At 45.1% G+C, this 17,723-nt stretch overlaps 1 protein-coding gene across 2 annotated transcripts in view; it reads left to right on the top strand.

Annotated features, from left to right (window-relative positions):
* Window positions 1-17,723, top strand: part of LOC146853936 (pseudouridylate synthase 1 homolog) — an 80,893-nt gene that overhangs the window by 32,586 nt on the left and 30,584 nt on the right. For both annotated transcript variants that reach the window (XM_085651843.1, XM_085651845.1), the window contains one exon: window positions 6,512-6,643. In XM_085651843.1, coding sequence (XP_085507969.1) covers window positions 6,512-6,643 — 132 coding nt within the window. The remainder of the gene's footprint in view (window positions 1-6,511; window positions 6,644-17,723) is intronic.

The raw sequence follows: 17,723 nt of genomic DNA, 5'->3' as shown, positions 1-17,723 counted from the left end.
TGGCTAGTTGTAGTTATTTTAGGTAATGAGATATAGTTACTTGAGATAACTATAACTGGTGAATTTAATTAGTTTTGTTAGCTGAAATGCCATATTTTAACTGATTTTTATCTAACTATAACAATAACTTCACTTGAACCTTTGGACCTTTTGGTTTTTTTAAATATATGTATTACTAAGTGGCGGTCACCACTGGGTAGTCATAGTTAAGTCAGCTGTTTATTTATTTATTTATTTTTGGTATTTATAAAGCGCAACACTCATCCCATGGGATATCACGGCGCTGTAAGAAAAGAAGAGTACTGAAACTGTGCTGGGGGGTTAGTTTTTGGGAAAGAGGTGAGTTTTTAATTTTTGGCGGAATTGGAGGTAGTTAGTGGTATGTCTGAGGTCCACAGGTAACTCATTCCATCTTTTAGCCGCCAAGTATGAGAAGGCGCGTCCACCAGTCCTTACTTTGTAAATGCGCTTGGGTTTCGCCAGAGCTGAGTTGTTGGATCTTAGATTCCTGTTGGGGATATAAAATTCAATTTTCAATGTTCCATAGGAAAAGCATTTTTTGTGTTGATAACTTTGTCCCTGTTTGACGAATCTTCACAAAACTTTTTAAAAGGTGCTACCTTTAGACTGGTTTGTGCATGGAACATTTCAGGGTGATCCATCAAGTGGGAGCTGAGGAAAGAAAAAGGGGCCCCAAATCGCAAAATCCACATATCCCCTGAGACATTTTTGCCCCAGGAGAAATCATCGCCGGAGTCCCGAATGTATTAATATGGGGAAGGGGCACACAGCCTTCCTTCCCACGCTGTATTTGGCTCTAGGGACCCCATCCCCGTGGGTCCCAATTTATTAATTTGGGGAAGTAGGGGTGCGCATGGCCCCCTCCCTGAACCGTGTTTGGCGCTCGGGACCCCATCCCCGAGGCCTGATTTAATAAATATGGGGATAAAAGATGTCATAGAACATGTCATGAGTGATGTAATATGTGAGGTCATAAGCAGTGCATGGCGGGGCACAATTTATAGTTGGCTCTGGTGAATTTCTGGATTAACAAGTTCTGTATTTACCATGGGCAAGTTTATCAAAAGCTGGTCAGGGAGCAATAAGGATATATTATATATATCCTATGGTAAATACTTAACTTGTTAATGAAGACTGACTCCATTTATGACCTTTGAGAGTTCTTTAAAAGTGGTCAGCTCACCTTTGGGCAACTACTTATAAGAGAATTTTGTACTGTAAGTAGTTAGCATATCTTTGTCAGAACCCCTGCCAAATTGCTATTGGGCAACCAGGAGCTACTGGACCACACAGCGGGGTATTCTTCATTTACTCCTGATGTCCCGGGAGCCGACTTAATATGGATCCCGAGTAGTCAACAATCTCCCTGCTCCCATTCCCGGCTAAAGTATAAGAAGAAGCCATTACCAGCAACTCTCCTCACATCTGAAAAGGAACCTCCTACTCGACTCCTTGCAATCTGGATTCCACAGCAACCACAGCACCGAGACAGCCCTCATTCCGGCCATTGACATCCAAGCCCTACTCGACTGAGGAGAGACCGCGGCTCTGATCCTCCTAGACATCTCACAGCCTTCGAAACGGTGTCCCACCAGACACTCATCACAAGGATGCACAACATAGGCATCCAAGGAGCCACTCTCAGATGGATCGCCTCTTTCCTCACTAGAAAAAGAAGATTAAAAAGTCCACCTTCACCTTTTCACCTCTGAACCCAAGGAAAGCTTCTCTGGAGTACCCCAAGGATCCTCGCTCAGCCCCACACTCCTCAACACTTACATGACACCTCTGGCCGGCATCACCAAAAGCCACCGACTCAACATCATATTCTACACTGATGACACAAAATTCATCTTCTCCCTCTCCAGAGGCGCGATCAGCACCAACTTCCACCACTGCATGACAGACATTGCCAACTGCCTGAAGCTCAACGCGGACAAGAGAGAGTTACTGATTTTCTGAAACAAAAAGCTTCTCATGGGACGCATCATGGTGGCCCTTGGGAACTCTGACCTATTCCTACCCCCAATGACCACGCTAGGAACCTAGGCATTATTCTTAACAACAAGCTAACCATGACGACTCGGGTCAAGTCAGTGTCCTCCTCCTGCTTCTTCATCCAAGGCATGCTTCATAAGATATTCAAATGGCTACCCCAAAGCTCAAGACACACCATTACCCAGGCCCTCATCTCTAGCCGACTAGACTACAACAACACTCTCTACGCATTAATCGCAGCTCACCTCCGACGACGACTACAGACCATACAGAATGTCGCAGCCAATCCTGAATCTGCCTAGATGAACCCTCGTTACCCCCTACCTCCGAGAACTCCACATGCTCTTTATTCTTTTCTATTCTATTCTTAAAGATTTCTAAAGTGCATGGCTACCCGTAAAGGCTTCCCCGCACTAGAACAACCAGGTACTCTACAGCGGAGTGAATGATTGGAACTGGGTGTTTATTAACATTTTCCTGAAAGCTGGTTCAGATCTAATTTACCTTAGATTCAGCAGAAGTCCATTCCAGAGTTTAGGTACTATATAGGCATATGATCAGCTGCCATTCTTGGTCCTCGTTATCCTAGGTACTGCGAGAATATTGATAGAGTAACTGGCACAAGAACAACCCTTTAAGCACTTGACTCTCCATGGTAGTGCCAGCCGAGCAGTCCAAAATTTCTTGGCTGGGGTAGGTAGATGCGAGGTGTACCCTGATTCACCACTCAAATCATGCCCAGCAACCCCATTAAATTAATTTCTAGCTAGATATAGAAAAATTGTATTTATGTTTGAACACAAAGTGAAATAAGACGCACCATAAATAATACACAGTCTTCGTAAGGGTGTCTCTTCAGTGTTATTTGGGCAAGGCCCTTACTCACTTTCCTATGTAAGGACAGCAGTTATCCCCCGTCACGTGAGGTACTCATACTGGTCAGGCCCGCTAGAAAGTACTAGTCTTAACAGTTCCCTAGTGTCTTCTGAAAAACTTAGTGTACCAGCGCCGTAGCACTTGTAGTCAGAGCACGTTCTCCAAGAGGCTCAGTGCTCTGTCAGTCATTCTTACTCACTTTCATTGGAGCTGTGGTTTGGTAGGTGTAGGACCTTGTCAGCAACCCGATGGTGAGCAGAAGTCTGGATGTTGCGGGCAAGGCGCAAACCTCCTCGAAGCTCTTCTGATCGTTTGGTAAGTTTTCCTGTGTCCGGTGGCTGATCCTGGAAGCTACTGGGTTCAGGGGCTTGAATCTATGCTCTTACCCCATGAGTCATAACCCACTACACTATTGTGGTGTACGCTGCTCGAGGACTATGGCTCTTCTTTTCACCTCGGCTCCTCCAGGCATACGGGGGTCACGAACAATGCATACTGGGTGATTGTCCCTTAAGGGCACAACACTGCACGGGGCGATGGATCTCTTTCTTGTCACAGTGCGGCAGCAGGGCGACAGCCCTTGTTTTCACCACAGCCCTACCTGGTATTGGGTGTAGCAAACAGCTCTCAGGCGGATGAACCGATCAGTGCCACAGTACTTAAAGTGGACCCAGAATTTCTCACTCTGTTTCAGGGATCCACTCAACAGTATCCCCACAGGACCTCACTCCCTCCAGGTTCTGCTCTCCTCCACCTTCCAGAATCCTCTGCTCTCAACATGCAGGCATTTGCAGGTGCTCCCGGCTCCATGGTGAGTGGGTTTGATTCTTATAGATGTCCCCTCACCTGGTAGAGAGATAAGCGACCATAATCTTCAATTCTGGTAATCTCAGACAGAAATCCTGCTGAGCTTCTTCACCCTAATGTAAACCTTCAGTTTAAAACGTTTGGGAGACTCAACTCCCCTTTTTGTAATCCATTGCCAGGCACAGATGTGATTTAGTGTCTGAATTTTTTAAGTTCCTGTTATGTGGCCTGCTTCCTTTGACATGTCCACTCTTCTGTCCTGTCCTTTGTCCAGGAAGCTGTCTGTCACAGCAGGAGTTACTTCAAACTTCAGAGCCCCGCCACAGGCCATGCAAGTGACTAGAGGATCCCACCTGGATTTCAGCCTTACTGATATATGCCTATGAAAGATTACAAAGTTCCCAAGCCAGCCCTGCTCTTTATGATTCCGGTATCAGCCCCATCTCTTTCCTGAGATGAGCCTGGGTCCCAGTGAACTTGTCAAAATCAAAGAACCCTTGTGAATTGCACAAGAGAGCCTGGCTCCCTCTTCCTCCAGTGTGTGTCCCACCCAGCTCTCAGGAATGCAGGCAATCCTGAAATCTATCTGGGATGGCGCCTCCACATGGCTCTTCAAGGTCCTTGGCTTCCAATATGAATACCACAGTTTTCTATCTACTTTACCACACAGATGCATGCATGCATTGTAGGACACATACCCAATCATACACTTGCTGCACTGCAATACACACTAATGTGATATAGGGCAAGTTAAGTAAAGAGGTGCAGAACTTCACATGATTGGCCCAATATTTTCACTCCTGTGACACAAGTAAAAAGGCCTTTTCACTCTATGCTGCAGCCACCGTGCTTTTGCTACTTAATAGTGGGAAATGGCAAAAGCCCTGTACAACTACCTGGTTAACGCTTTGTGCACCTCTTCCTGATGTAACAAGACTGCAGGCTTAACTCCTAGTGCACATGCATGATCGGTATTCGCCAATGCTGAAAAATAGGAATCAGTGGTGGTCGATGAGATTTAAGTGGTGGGGTGAATATTCTAAAGTTCAAGGAGCAAGCAAACATGACTATATTTTGTATATATAGGGCAAACTCCAACCAAGTACATTGGACTGGAGCGCTTTACATGAGCACCAGTTAAATTATAGAAGGTCCAAATTGGTCTTTATAGACATAAAGTGCTTAAGGGATTTGCCCAGAATCACAGGATGTTCAGCTGACGCAGGGACTCGACCCTGGTTCCCCTGTTAATGAGTTCACATAAAACCACATCATCATACTAAAAATGAAAGATTTTTAGGAGGGCATATGTTTACTGCTGTGACTCTGGAGCTGTGCTTCCAAACTCTGCTTTTATGTTGGACACAAGTACTGTTTGCTCATGAGCAGAACAAACCTGGGCTGATATTCATTCTTTCTGATCGTGGATCCGCAGCTTTTGCTTTCCACCTGCCCAGCCAATCCTGATGCAGACCTTTAAAATAAAGAGCAAGAGGTCCTTTCAACAGTGTATGAGAACGGCCTTGGATTTTGAGGGCCAGGGCCCCTCATTGCTTCATCGGTCAATGGGGGCTGCCGTGATTGTCCACCTGGCTCTTGGAGACAGTTAAGCCATTTCAATGTACGCATGCATGTTTGGTAATGCCCAAATGCTTGCCAGCCTGACATGACCTTCTTGCAGAAGCCGCTTTGATTCACCTTAGCAGTGCGAGGAGGAAGGCTACTCTTCATACAATATGTGCAGACTCAGCCAAAAGTAAATATGGACAATTAATGCTGACATTTGATGGGTTCAAAGGTTCATTTGATAGCGTCTGTTGCAGGTCTGAAGTGGCAAGGCACCTCTCAAATGCTCTAGAAAAGAACCACCACTGCTAGGGATCCAGATATCCTCCCCTCTCTCTCCATGCCAGGACATGATGAGGCCTTAGGAAATAATGGCTAAAGGTGTTTATGTCATTCCCCACTAAATGGTTGTATCTGATCAGGGATTTCGGTAGAATAGTAAAGGGTGGTTCTACATCCCTATCTTTATTTTTGCATGAGGTAAGGACTGTTGACAGAAGTATGACGAGTGATTAGATCTCCCCCATGTCGATCCCAGAACCTGGTCAAGATCTCTCCAGGCCTGTACCTGGTCAGACCTGATAGAATGGCAAATTGTACAACAGTGCTTGTCTTGTCTTTGCATGGCAGCCCCGTGTGGTAGCACTGCATTACCGCCTTGATTCTCTCTCTGGAAAAAATGTGAAAGAGCTGATCACTTTTTACCTGAATAAGTTGCCCACATAGATAGCATTGTCTTGTGTTTCATGCCATACAGCTTTGAAATTTCCTATATTCATCTAGAACCTGTCAAGAGCACGGTTCTATCATTCCCTTGAGGGAGAAGTTTTTTTGGGTCCAACCATGCAACTACCATCCCTTGGTGCCTCCTCTACTAGATACACCAATGATCTGTCTATTTCTTTTCCGATGGGAAATCACGAATACTCAACAGGGGGTATTGGAATTAGAGGTAAAGTGGGACATTCCTTATCTGAAAGGAAAATCAAGCTAATGTATTCACTTGTTCCGAATATACGTTTAGCCACCAATTTCATTTTTCTCTGAAATACTTAATTAGATGAACCATTCATTCCATGGCGCACGTTGTTGGCATATGCATGTGACTTAGAAAACAGTGCAGAACATGTAAAGTATTGATAAGTTTCAAACCTAATAAGCTCTATGATTGCCTTTTAGTGAGAGACAATATTATTTTGTTTTCTCCCAAGCGCCTCATAATTTGTCTTTGTGTTACCTACAGATAAACCCTGGGGTACACACTGTTGAGTCGGTGCTGATTTCTGCCCTCATAAATGCTCAGTGTGTCCCGAAGGACTGTACAACCACTGAGCGTGCATGGCTTCATCTCCAGCGTTGTGCCAGGACAGACAAGGTGAGTGAGGAAGTATGGTTTATATGATAACTGGATGCTTGTGTGCCTAATTTTGCAGGAAGATTGGTGGATGGATCGGTTTGTTTTCAAATGGTGATTACATTGTGAAGAATTGTAGATGGATACATTGGTTGAGATGTGAAGTTCGAAATACATATTGTGTATTGTTGGTTGCTTGGATTAATGTGATGTGTTTCTGAATAAACAGATGAAGGAAAATTGGTGGATTGAGAGATGAAAAGCTTAGTGTGTAAAGAAATTATTGGAAGATGCTTTTATTGCCCAGGTGATTGATTAGAAGGCAAGGATATGCGTGGATAGACGAACGGAGCAATAGGTTAATAATTTTTTTAAGAATTTACTTATTCCTATTTTTTATACTGATTTCATTATTATTATATTCATAAATTAACTGAGGCATGAGTACAACTTCATATCAGTGATGAACATATCAAAAAAAGTCATACCATCTAGTATTGTTATCAGTGATTTTATTCAAAATAAGTCACTGGTCACCTGTATCTGGTTCCCTTATATACTGAAAAGATTCTTAATAGAAAACCTCCACACTCTTTTTGTGCTTATTGGTATTTGTATAATCATTTCATTTAAGATAAAAACTTGGTTCCTGTCCCAAACTTGGTGATTGCTCAAAAAATGTATTCCCACTTGACTCAGTTGCTGCATCCAATCAAAATGAGAATGTTTCGACTGGGTCATCTTTCACACCTATAGTATATTTGAGAGTAACTGTAGATGATCTCTTGTTGTAGTCGAACCCTGCTTAGGACTTGTGTATTTCACTTGAGATGATCTTTTTGAAACTCTTCTCTAGTAGCCTAGCAAGGATCGCGTAATTTATGTTGAGAAAGGAAATTGGTCTATAGTTTCCTGTTTTAGCTGATCTGTGCCAGTCTGGTTTTGGAATAATTGTGATTATGCCTTTATTAAATTTTCTGCAGAGATCTTCTATGCCTAAAACATTGTTGAGGATCCGGAGGCTAAAGATCTAGTGATTTTGTAAAAGTTGCACAGTAGGCCATTGTCTCCCAGTGCTTTACTCTAAGGTAGGCCGGTAATTACTTTGCCAATTTTCTCAAATGGTACTTTTCCTACAGTTAGTGCTCACCCTTCTTCTAAAAGGGTCAGGAGATGTACCTTATCCATAAAATTGGATTCTGTGTGGATGCTACCCATAATGTCTCATTTGCATAGTCTTTTTGAAAAGCTGGCAAAGGCTGTGGTAATTTTTACTGGGTGTGTAACAATAGTGTCTGAGTCATTGGAAATAGCCGGTGTAGCCGATTGAGAGTTTCTTTACTTCAGCTGGGCAGGTAGGAGTCTCCCCACCTTTTCTCCCTGTTCATAATGGCATCATCCTTGTTTGTGAAGGCATGTTATGCCATTCTATTGAATAATGCATTAACGTCAAACCTTTTCTTTTCCAATTGTTCTCTTATTCCCTTGTTGATGTCTTTGGATATAGTCTGTGAGGGTTTTGATTTAATTTTCTAATGTATTCTGAAGTTCTTTGACCTTCTTTGTACCGAGTTCCTCATCATATCCTTTTTAAAACTGCTTTTCCAATAGTCCAGAAAGACTGGGGGAAAGTTAGAGTCTTTGTTCAATGTTAGGTAGTAGAAAAGCGTTTGGCACCACATGTAGCAGATGAGGCGGGGCAGATATCTCTCCTTCTATACTTTTGTTTGTAGATCACAAGAGTGATGTAATGTGGACACAATCTCTTTGGGAACAGGTAATGTGTGCACAGAAAATAAATGTGTATTCTTTGTCTCTGGGATGTATATTTTTCCCAGTTTCTACCGAGTTGCTTTCACTTACAAGGTCATGAAAGAATGTTCTATATATCCCATTAGTTTATCTATGACTGTGTCCGTTGTTAGATTCCAATCCCCACCCATTATCACTCTTGAGGGTCCAAAGTCTGTTAGTAGTCTCGATAAGGGGGAGGAAAAGGTTGCCCTAGAGCTATTTGGGACATTTTTAGAACCCACTAGCTTGATTGATCCCTGTGCATTGATTGACTTTAGCAAATTTGTACCTCTCCAGTGGCTCTATCCATATATTTAGTATCATGATCTGCATGGATTTATGTATGAGAATAGATACCCCAAACTTTCTTGATGTAGCCGATACTCTGCCTTCCTTTTTGGGTTCATTTCAGCTTTGGATTCTATACTGTGGATGACTTTAGTTACCCAGTCTCTTTTTAATTAGTCAGATTCATCAGGTGTGAGATGCATTCCTTGAATGAGTGCAATGATAGGTGTCTTAGTAGCTATATAGGATAATAGATAATATAGTGAATCATACAATTTGTAGTAAGAGATGAAATTGAAAGAGTTTATTGTCCTCATGCTCTAGTTGTGTTTCCCCTTTTATGTGTCTTATATGTGGACTAAGAAAGAACAGTTGCTCTCTGTTTGAAGTGGGGGTCCTTATCGCTTACCGCCACCACTAAATGCTGGAGGAGGGAGTCCCCGACCACTCGCTTCAAGATTAGGCTAACTAAGGACACTGTCTGAGATAGCCCCGCTCACCCCCTTAGTAGCTTGGCACGAGCAGCCAGGCTTATCTCCAAGGCACAAGTGTACAGTATGTGCAACCACGCTCACAGTAACCCAACGATGTCACCACATATAGACTCCACACAAGTTTTTATAAAATGAGTATAAACTTTAAATAAGAGGTTATACGCTATGACCACACGATACAAAATCAACATACAAGAATGGGTAGTATTCTTTATGGTGGGGGTTCTAATCCCACCCACCGCTTCTAAACAACAGTTAACCTCACTTCTAACCATTTCCAAGAGGTTAGGCCAGTCGTATTGCTAGAATCACACACGTTGCAAAAGAAAACAAATACTGCACTGCGTAACAATATTCTCTTGTACTGTGAAACAGAGAAACAATGCCATACGTAGCGCCATAGTCATGTACTTTGCAATAGAAGGAATAATGCAATGCGTATCACTACCAGCATGCCCTGTACCAGGAAGAAACAAAGCATTGCGTCATGCTACAATCCTGTACTGTGCAATGAAGAAATAATGCAATGCGCCACGTTACAATCAGGTAATCTGCAAGGGAAAAATAACGCAGTGCGTAGCGCACCAAGCATGTAGTTCGTCCGGCACAAATGAGGTCAGGCGTCATACGACAGTTCGATAGTTCGTTAGCAGCAATAATGCAAAGTGTAATACGACAGTTTAGGTGCTCCGTTACAGTGCCCCCAATATGGATCAATGATAACACAAAAGTACTGCTTCCCACTCCGGCAAGAGTACTGGCCCTCCTTGGGTAAGCACGGGCTGAGATCCGAGCCGAAGCAACAGGCTCGCGCAGCTGACAGAAGCAAGAGGCCGAGAGAGTGTCGCTCCAGGCCCGCACCCCACCTCAAGTGGTGATCCACGTTACCTGGGGGGGTGTGACCCCACTCTCCTCTCCGACATCAGCAACTTGGGCCTTGATCCAGAACTCAATCGCGGGGTGCGGCGACCTCAGGCCGGCGGCTCAGCTCCTCTGGGGCTGCCGGTCCGGGCTGCTGCTGGTTTCCTCCGAGGGCCCAATGACTTTGCCCTCCTTCCGGCGGTCTGAGTGACGCCCGACACCCGCCCTCAGCACTGTGGAGACTTTACATCAAATTCAGTGCACACCCTACCTGGCACTCCTCACCAGCGCCTCGGGTTGCACCTCAACACGCACACTGCACGTCCGAGACTCGGCTCTTCTCTGGTGCTCACGATGACCCGGCGCTCTTCACCAGCGCGTCTGCTTGCACCACGACAGACACCCTGCGCGTCCGAGTCTCTCCTCTTCTCCCGGTGCACACAATGTCCAGGCGCTCCTCACCAACGCCCTGGCTGCACCACGACACACGCTGCACGTCTGAGGCTCCCTTCTTCTTTTGGTGCACACACCGACCAGGCGCTCCTCACCAACGCCCTGGCCTGCACCACGACACGCACTCTGCGTGTCCTAGTCTCATCTCTTCTCCCGGTGCACACGATGACCAGGCGCTCCTCACCAATGCCCTGGCTGCACCACGACATGCACGCTGCACGTCTGAGGCTCACTTCTTCTTTTAGTGCACACAACGACCAGGCACTCCTCACCAACACCCTGGCCTGCACCACGACACGCACCCAGCGAGTCTGAGACTCCGCTTTCTCCTGTGTGCCCACGATCACAAGGCACAACTTCTGAGGGTTTCAAGCTGCAAAAGCACATGCACACCGCGTTGCTTGGGACTTCTCCGGAAACGTTTATGATCCTGTATTTCCAAACAGGAAGCCAGCTCACCTCAGGCCCTTGGGATTACAAAACACAGCACAAAGCACAGTCTTCTTCAAGCAGGGGGATCCAGCGCCTCCAAGCACAGTCCCAACAGCCTCTCCCTTGGTTAGAACAGCAAACTGCAGACCAGCCACAGATCACGAAGCAAGGATTGGTCTTTCCACAGCAGTCTCTTCAGTTGCTCCTTCTTTAGCCGAGGTTCCTCTTGACCACAGAATAGATCCAAGTCTTTTCAGTCTCAATCCATTTCTGTTTATTCCAACATTCAGGGGTTTCAGCTCTCATAGTTATACCCCTGTAGGAGAGTAGGATCTGCACTTATGTTGCCCCCACTTTTTTTCTGATGTATACACTGGTTTCTGGCTATAGTCTGGCTGGGTCCCTGCTAATCAGGGCCCCAGTCTCTCTGTTCGCTCTAAACGACTTGGTGTGTATATTAGATGCACTAGTGATTGGATACTGTGGTATCTTATGAGCCCCTAGTATATGGTACCTTAGGTACCTAGGGCATAGGCACTTCACAGGCCTACCAGGGGCTGCAGCATGTATTATGCCACCCCTGGGAAGCAGACTCAATCTGACACCACAGGCCTGCTACTGCAGCCTGGGTGAGCTAGTGTTAGCACTCCTCACTGAGGTATAGGTTTCTATATTACACCATACACACACATATATAAACCTATCAGCCACCCCTATGGCAGGCCCTATCAATCCTGAGGGCAGGGTGCTTGGTTTACAATGTGAGGGGGTGCCTCTGCATGAGCAGGGCCCCTCTGCAGCTGGCAGAGTCTATTCTCTGTGGCTGTTTGTGGATGCGGTTAAACCATATACTCTTAAGTGCATTATAATGCTAACTTTGGAATGACTGCATCAAAACATGTCGTGTTTGGTGTCAAACAACTTGGAATCATACCCCCACATCAGTCCATGATGTGGGAGTGTGATCCCACCCTTCTCGGGGGGGACAACATGTGCCTACTGTGGTAACACGGTAGAAATCTGAAAGAGCCCTGGCATCACAAAATGGATGCCACCAGCACAGACACTGGGCTGCCCTCCTGCTGCTGACTGACACTCGCAGTGGAGGAGGCCCAACAATCGGCATCCTGTCACCGGGAGGTGTCACCACCTTCCAGATAGGATTTCGTGTATTGGAGCTGGGTGGGTGCACTTCTAGAGTGCTTTGAAGTCCTGCACTGGGGGAGCAGTAGGCTCCTCTGTGCATATGCCAGCTCAAACCTGTTCAGGGGCTACCTATCCCTGCTCTGGTGCAAAACTGGACAAAGGGAATTGGGTGTAACCACCCCCTACCCTGACCCTCCCAGAGGAGTGGTCATAGAGCTAGTCCCTCCCCTATCTTCAGTATAAGATAGCAATCTTTGCCATTGCAAAACAGATAACCCTGGACGACGCTCTACAAAGAAGACTCCTGGCCCTTCGATGATCCACTACCTTTGGAAGACAGAAGAATCTCCCTTGGAGTCAAGGAGTGACTCCCCTGCTTGGCAGGCACCAGAAACTCTAATCAACGGTCGCAAACTTTCCCGCTCCCGCCGGAGTTCGAAGTCCCAGCAGCCCCGGAAGTGGATTTCCTGACTTCTCGATGGCCATTGTGAATCCCCAGCAAAGCTCAGGCGAGTGGACCCCACGAGTGACGAAGAACAGCAATACCCAGGTACCGTGCACTATTGTCGAGTGCAACCCCTTCACGACGTTCTACGAACTTGTGCTTTGGACCATTTGTGGCCCAAGCCTCCAGCAGGTTTTGCAGCGAAATTCAGAGGCCTACCCCGTCCCGAGTGACCGTGGGCTCCTGTGCAGCATTTCCTCAAGAGGTGTCTTCGCGATCCCTTGCTCATTGGCTGGTGGGTCCCCCAAAGACTTTCTTATCAACTCAAAGGGCTCCCCTGGTTGCTCCAGGCCTGCCCGCACTCACCCTCGCTGGGTGAGTCCCTCAGACCTTGCTGGTCTGCACCATCGACTTTCTTCACTCTACACGAGACTTGCTGTTGCCAAGGCTTGTTGGCTCTAATCCGGTTACCGACACCTCAGTCAGCTGCATACGTCGTGGGACACTCCGAATCCAGCTGCTGGTCATTGTCAATCCTTCCTAGACCTCGTGAGCGAAGAGTCAAAACACCCTTGATCACCTGAAATCACCCGACATCCGTGGGCATCCATCTTCCTGGCCCCGGGTCACTGGCAAGTGACTGTGAACACTGTCCCTTCAATTTTCAGGTCATCTGCATCTTGAATCCACCCTTGGATTCCACCGGACACTTCTTCAGTCGACGCAAGCAGCAAGTCTTCTTTGGTCTCCTTAGAAAACAGTGACGCGACCCGACACCAAAAGACACCTATGCTCCCGGCTTCCCTGGGTGAGGTAACTTGTGCACTTCGGTGCCCTAGTGTGTGTTGGCCCTCGAATTACTTACCTTGTAAGTGGCTTGCTTGTAGACTTCCTCGAAGTACCCTAAAACTTTAAAAATCAAACCGCGACTTGCTCCATTATAATCAATAGGGAACCCGCGGCTGTGTTCACACACTGCATGTGTCTCCCGTGGGTCTGTTACTTACCTGCTTTCACTGCAGTAGTGAAGCCCCAGCGATTCTACAGGCCCTAGGCCTTGTCATTTTGGAAGTCGACTTTCCTAACCCTCTTTTTTAGTATATGGTCTGGTACGCCCCTAGGGCCCCAGCCATATTTGTGCTTAACTTATTGTGAAACGTTGATATTTGAATGTGTTCCTGACTTCTAATCTCATAAAGAGATTAGTAGAGTGTGTCTAGAAATAAATACATATATATTTGATATATATACCTGTGTGGTATCCTTTCATTTGGTAATTCAAGAGATTATAAGGTAAAACAAGCTGCTTTACATTCCTCTGAGACTTAGCCTGAAGGCTGCTCTCCACAGCTACCACTAGGATAGCTTTCTTTAAAAGGTTGTCTTAAACCTATCTACCATAAGAGTCGAATTGGACTGGTGCAAGGTGGCCACTATAACTAGTGACCAGCATATGCCAGGCCAATTTCTCACAACCCCTTACTGTCTTTGAAGTTCGTTTGTGCTCAGGAGTCCCTGACCCTTCCCTAAATCAGTTCTGGGTGTCTCCCTCCAAGTGTCACCTCCCTCCCTTTGATACTGGGGGTCTGGATCCTTAATCACTCAGCAGGAGGTGGGTCAATTTGTTTATAGCACCAGCCCAGGCCTTTTCCCCTCCCGGGCTTCTCCTCCCCCCTACTCTCCACATGCAGGGCATCCTGGTGCCATCTCAACCCCTCCCTGAGTCAAGACCTCTCCCAGCTCCTCTCACCTTTCAGATCCTGACAGAAAATCCACATGTCAGCAGAGACGCACAGAAATGCCTAGCAAAAATCTCAGCCACTTTCTAAAAGAGTGGTTCCTGAAAACACAGTGACAAAACCACATTCACAGAAAGATGTGTTATGACACTGAGTTCATATATACTAAACTTCACCTCTCCATTATAAACTTACAGGAAACTAGGCTAACAAACACAACACCCAGCCTCCCCCATTCTGTCCTATGGGCAGGATGGCCTTTTAGCAGTGAAAAAACAAAATGTTTTTTCACTGTCAGAGCATAACACACACCTTAGGATATGTCCTGCCTTTTACCTACACTGCACCCTGCCCAGGGATTACCCGGGACCTACCACAGGGGTGCCCAATGTGTATGTAAAACGGAAAGTCAGGCCTGACAAGTGGTTGCACTTATCAGGACAACATGCTAACTTAGCATTCTGCACGCAGGCCCTACACTGCAGGCCTGAGTTCCCTTCTTCACGCGCCTTTGCATTACTAGCCCTGGCACACACAGTGCACATCACTAGGGACTTTGCTAGTAAGGCAAACATACCAATCATGGCCACCCAATTACCATTACATTTTACATAGGGAACACTTGTACTTTGACACTGATCCGCAGTGGCAAAGTACCCAAAGCATCTAGATTGCAAAGGAGGCAGAGGCAACAAGTCGGGGGTAATCACGCCAAGATATGCTAGGTCTAACACTCCCCCATCTAACCCACCCAATAAGTATCAATTTTACTGAAGGTTGTTTTTCTTTGTTCGGAAACACTGTTGAATGGAATAGTGCTCCCTTTAGCTGAGGATGTGGGGTGGCATGTATGTGGGTTATTATTTATAAATCCATGCATAAATAAGGTAACGTCATACATGGAATCATCCAGACCTCAATATGGGGCACCCCTGTATTCCTGAGAACCTGGGTAAACATTAAACTCAATAAACAATGCTTCCCTTGGAGGAAACCATAAGCATATGCTCCCTTGTTTAAACAATTATCATACACACAAATATCGGAGAAGAATGAACTTTTAGTTGCATATAAAGAAATGATCCAAATACAAAAGTGTATCTCAGTAATTGTACAATCGGTGCTCCTTTGAACATGACATAAGTGAGTATAACTGCCCTAAATTAAGAGTACAAAACAAAAGCAATGCAGACGTATTTGCAATACCATTTTCAACATTGACTCATTTATTCAGGACAATCTGAGCAAATGGCAATTAGTGACAGTCTTCATGTCATAGTGTCTATGTTTCGACCCCCCCTACTGTATCTTAAAGGAATCTTCATCAGGACTGATAGGTATCACCAAACAAAGTCTTTTATGAAATCAACTGGCGGGAGGAAGTAGATCTGAAAGCTTTCATAGATATGAATCCTTCCACTGTGCAAAGTTGTTAGCCAAACTAGAATAAATCAGTAGGTCCCAGAAAAAAATCACTATCTGACCGATCTGTGTCTCATGTTGGTCCTTGCACTGACTGACTAGGTGAACTTCTCAATTGAAGAACTTGCGTACATTTCATCATAGAGAGCTCAAACCCTTACATTAGGGAATTATTAAGCAATTCACAGATAGGTGAGCCACAAGGTCAGCATTGGTATAAAGTAAGATCAGGAGCAGCAGGAGAACAAGATAACTATACTTGAATAATATCTATTCTAAATGCTTCAGTGAGTAATTAAAGAATAGTGGTGTAAAATAAACATGGACCTGTTTCACTTGGGACTGTTTCTTAGGATCTGCCATTGATTCCTAACCCCTGTCAAATCCCGATCTTTTTTTGTTACTTAATATTTTGGTTCAGATTGTAGGTGTTCTCACGCCTCTAATTATTATATTGCCTGTAGATCTCTGCTGAGTACTCTTAAGTCAGCTGAGGTTAGCCTCTTCCTTACTAATGCTTCGGTTTATCCACAGTTTGTGTCTGTGCCTGGCAACCTTAAATAGTCATCACATTTTGGTCAATGTCTTTGCGCTCCTATCTGTAAGCTGATTTTCAGACAGTATACCTAGTTGTCCTATCGAGTGGCCATGAGGACTGATGGAAAGTTAATTCTTTGCCCCGATTTTCTTCCTCTAACCTCTATTAAGATTGATATTTCTCAGGACTCATCTTGTTCCTCCATTCATATTACCTATATTCAAGCTCTTGCTGCCCACCCACAGCCTCATCTTCCTAAACATGTGCCCAAAATACTCAGATTCTTTCGACCCTTGAAAGCGACATGGTGGAAGTTGGCTCTCCTTTTTGGGTGTGCATTGTAACAGTTCGGAGGTGAATGACTATTAAATGGCTGACACTTTATTTGGATGATAGAGACATTACAGTGGCAAGGAGTAGTGAGGGCTGCTGGCCAGACACCTGTTACATACACTTCCAACAACAACACCATAGTTTACCTATGTAGAATCGGAGATTCTTGAGGGATTGTGGCTACACAATTTCAGCCCCCCAGCTACTTGCACAGGCCATCTTCAGAACAATCCATTATTTTTTTGTCAGCCAATTTTAAAGCGCTTGTCCAGAATCATATAAGGGTGATTATAGAGACAAAATGTTTCTACTTTTTTTTCTTATGGGTATTTTCTTCAAGGGGAGTGGTGAAAAAGTACTATTTCTTGCAGGGCATTGTGTATATTCACAATATCAACTCTTAAGTCTGTGAGATGGTTTTCTGAACTATTCTGTAAATCATTATGATTTTATTTCCGGGACAACTATTTGTTTCTGGAACATAAAAGTTTGCCTTCTTCGTTCACTGTAGATCACTGTACAGTAATTTCTGTCACTAGTCCCACATACGTCCTATCTACTTCTCCCTCAAGAGCATTAGACTCCACCAAGGCTATATAGTGGCTCAAATTTTGATAAATTTTGAGTCATGCCCCGGCACACATACATAATCATTATAGCAAGTAAATAACTTGAATATCAATATGGATACATGCAAATATGAGTAATTTTAATGCATTTCTTGTTGAGACTCCAGCCAACACGTGTTTTGTCGCTCGGGACAAGACACCCGCGACTTCCTCAGGGCTTCCAAAAAGTGCATGATTCTATGCGCCTTCTGACTGGTTATAATTCCATCCTAGCCTAATTGTGGCCGGGCAAAGCAAAAAATATCACAGAAAGTCCAATAATTATTTCGCATATATCAAGGTCGCACGAGATGAAATAAACTCATGCCAAAAGGAGGGTTTCTTTATTTGAATGAACCCCGACGAGCTGTAAGTAACAACGACAGAGCCTCAATCCGACTCCCGGCTCCTCCGGATTGAGGCTCTGTCGTTGTTACTTACAGCTCGTCGGGGGTCATTCAAATAAAGAAACCCTCCTTTTGGCATGAGTTTATTTCATCTTGTGCGACCTTGATATATGCGAAATAATTTTTGGACTTTCTGTGATA

The sequence above is a fragment of the Triturus cristatus genome, chromosome 4_1, assembly GCF_964204655.1.
Source record: "Triturus cristatus chromosome 4_1, aTriCri1.1, whole genome shotgun sequence".
Classification (NCBI taxonomy): domain Eukaryota; kingdom Metazoa; phylum Chordata; class Amphibia; order Caudata; family Salamandridae; genus Triturus; species Triturus cristatus.
This window is presented reverse-complemented; position numbering and strand designations above follow the sequence as displayed.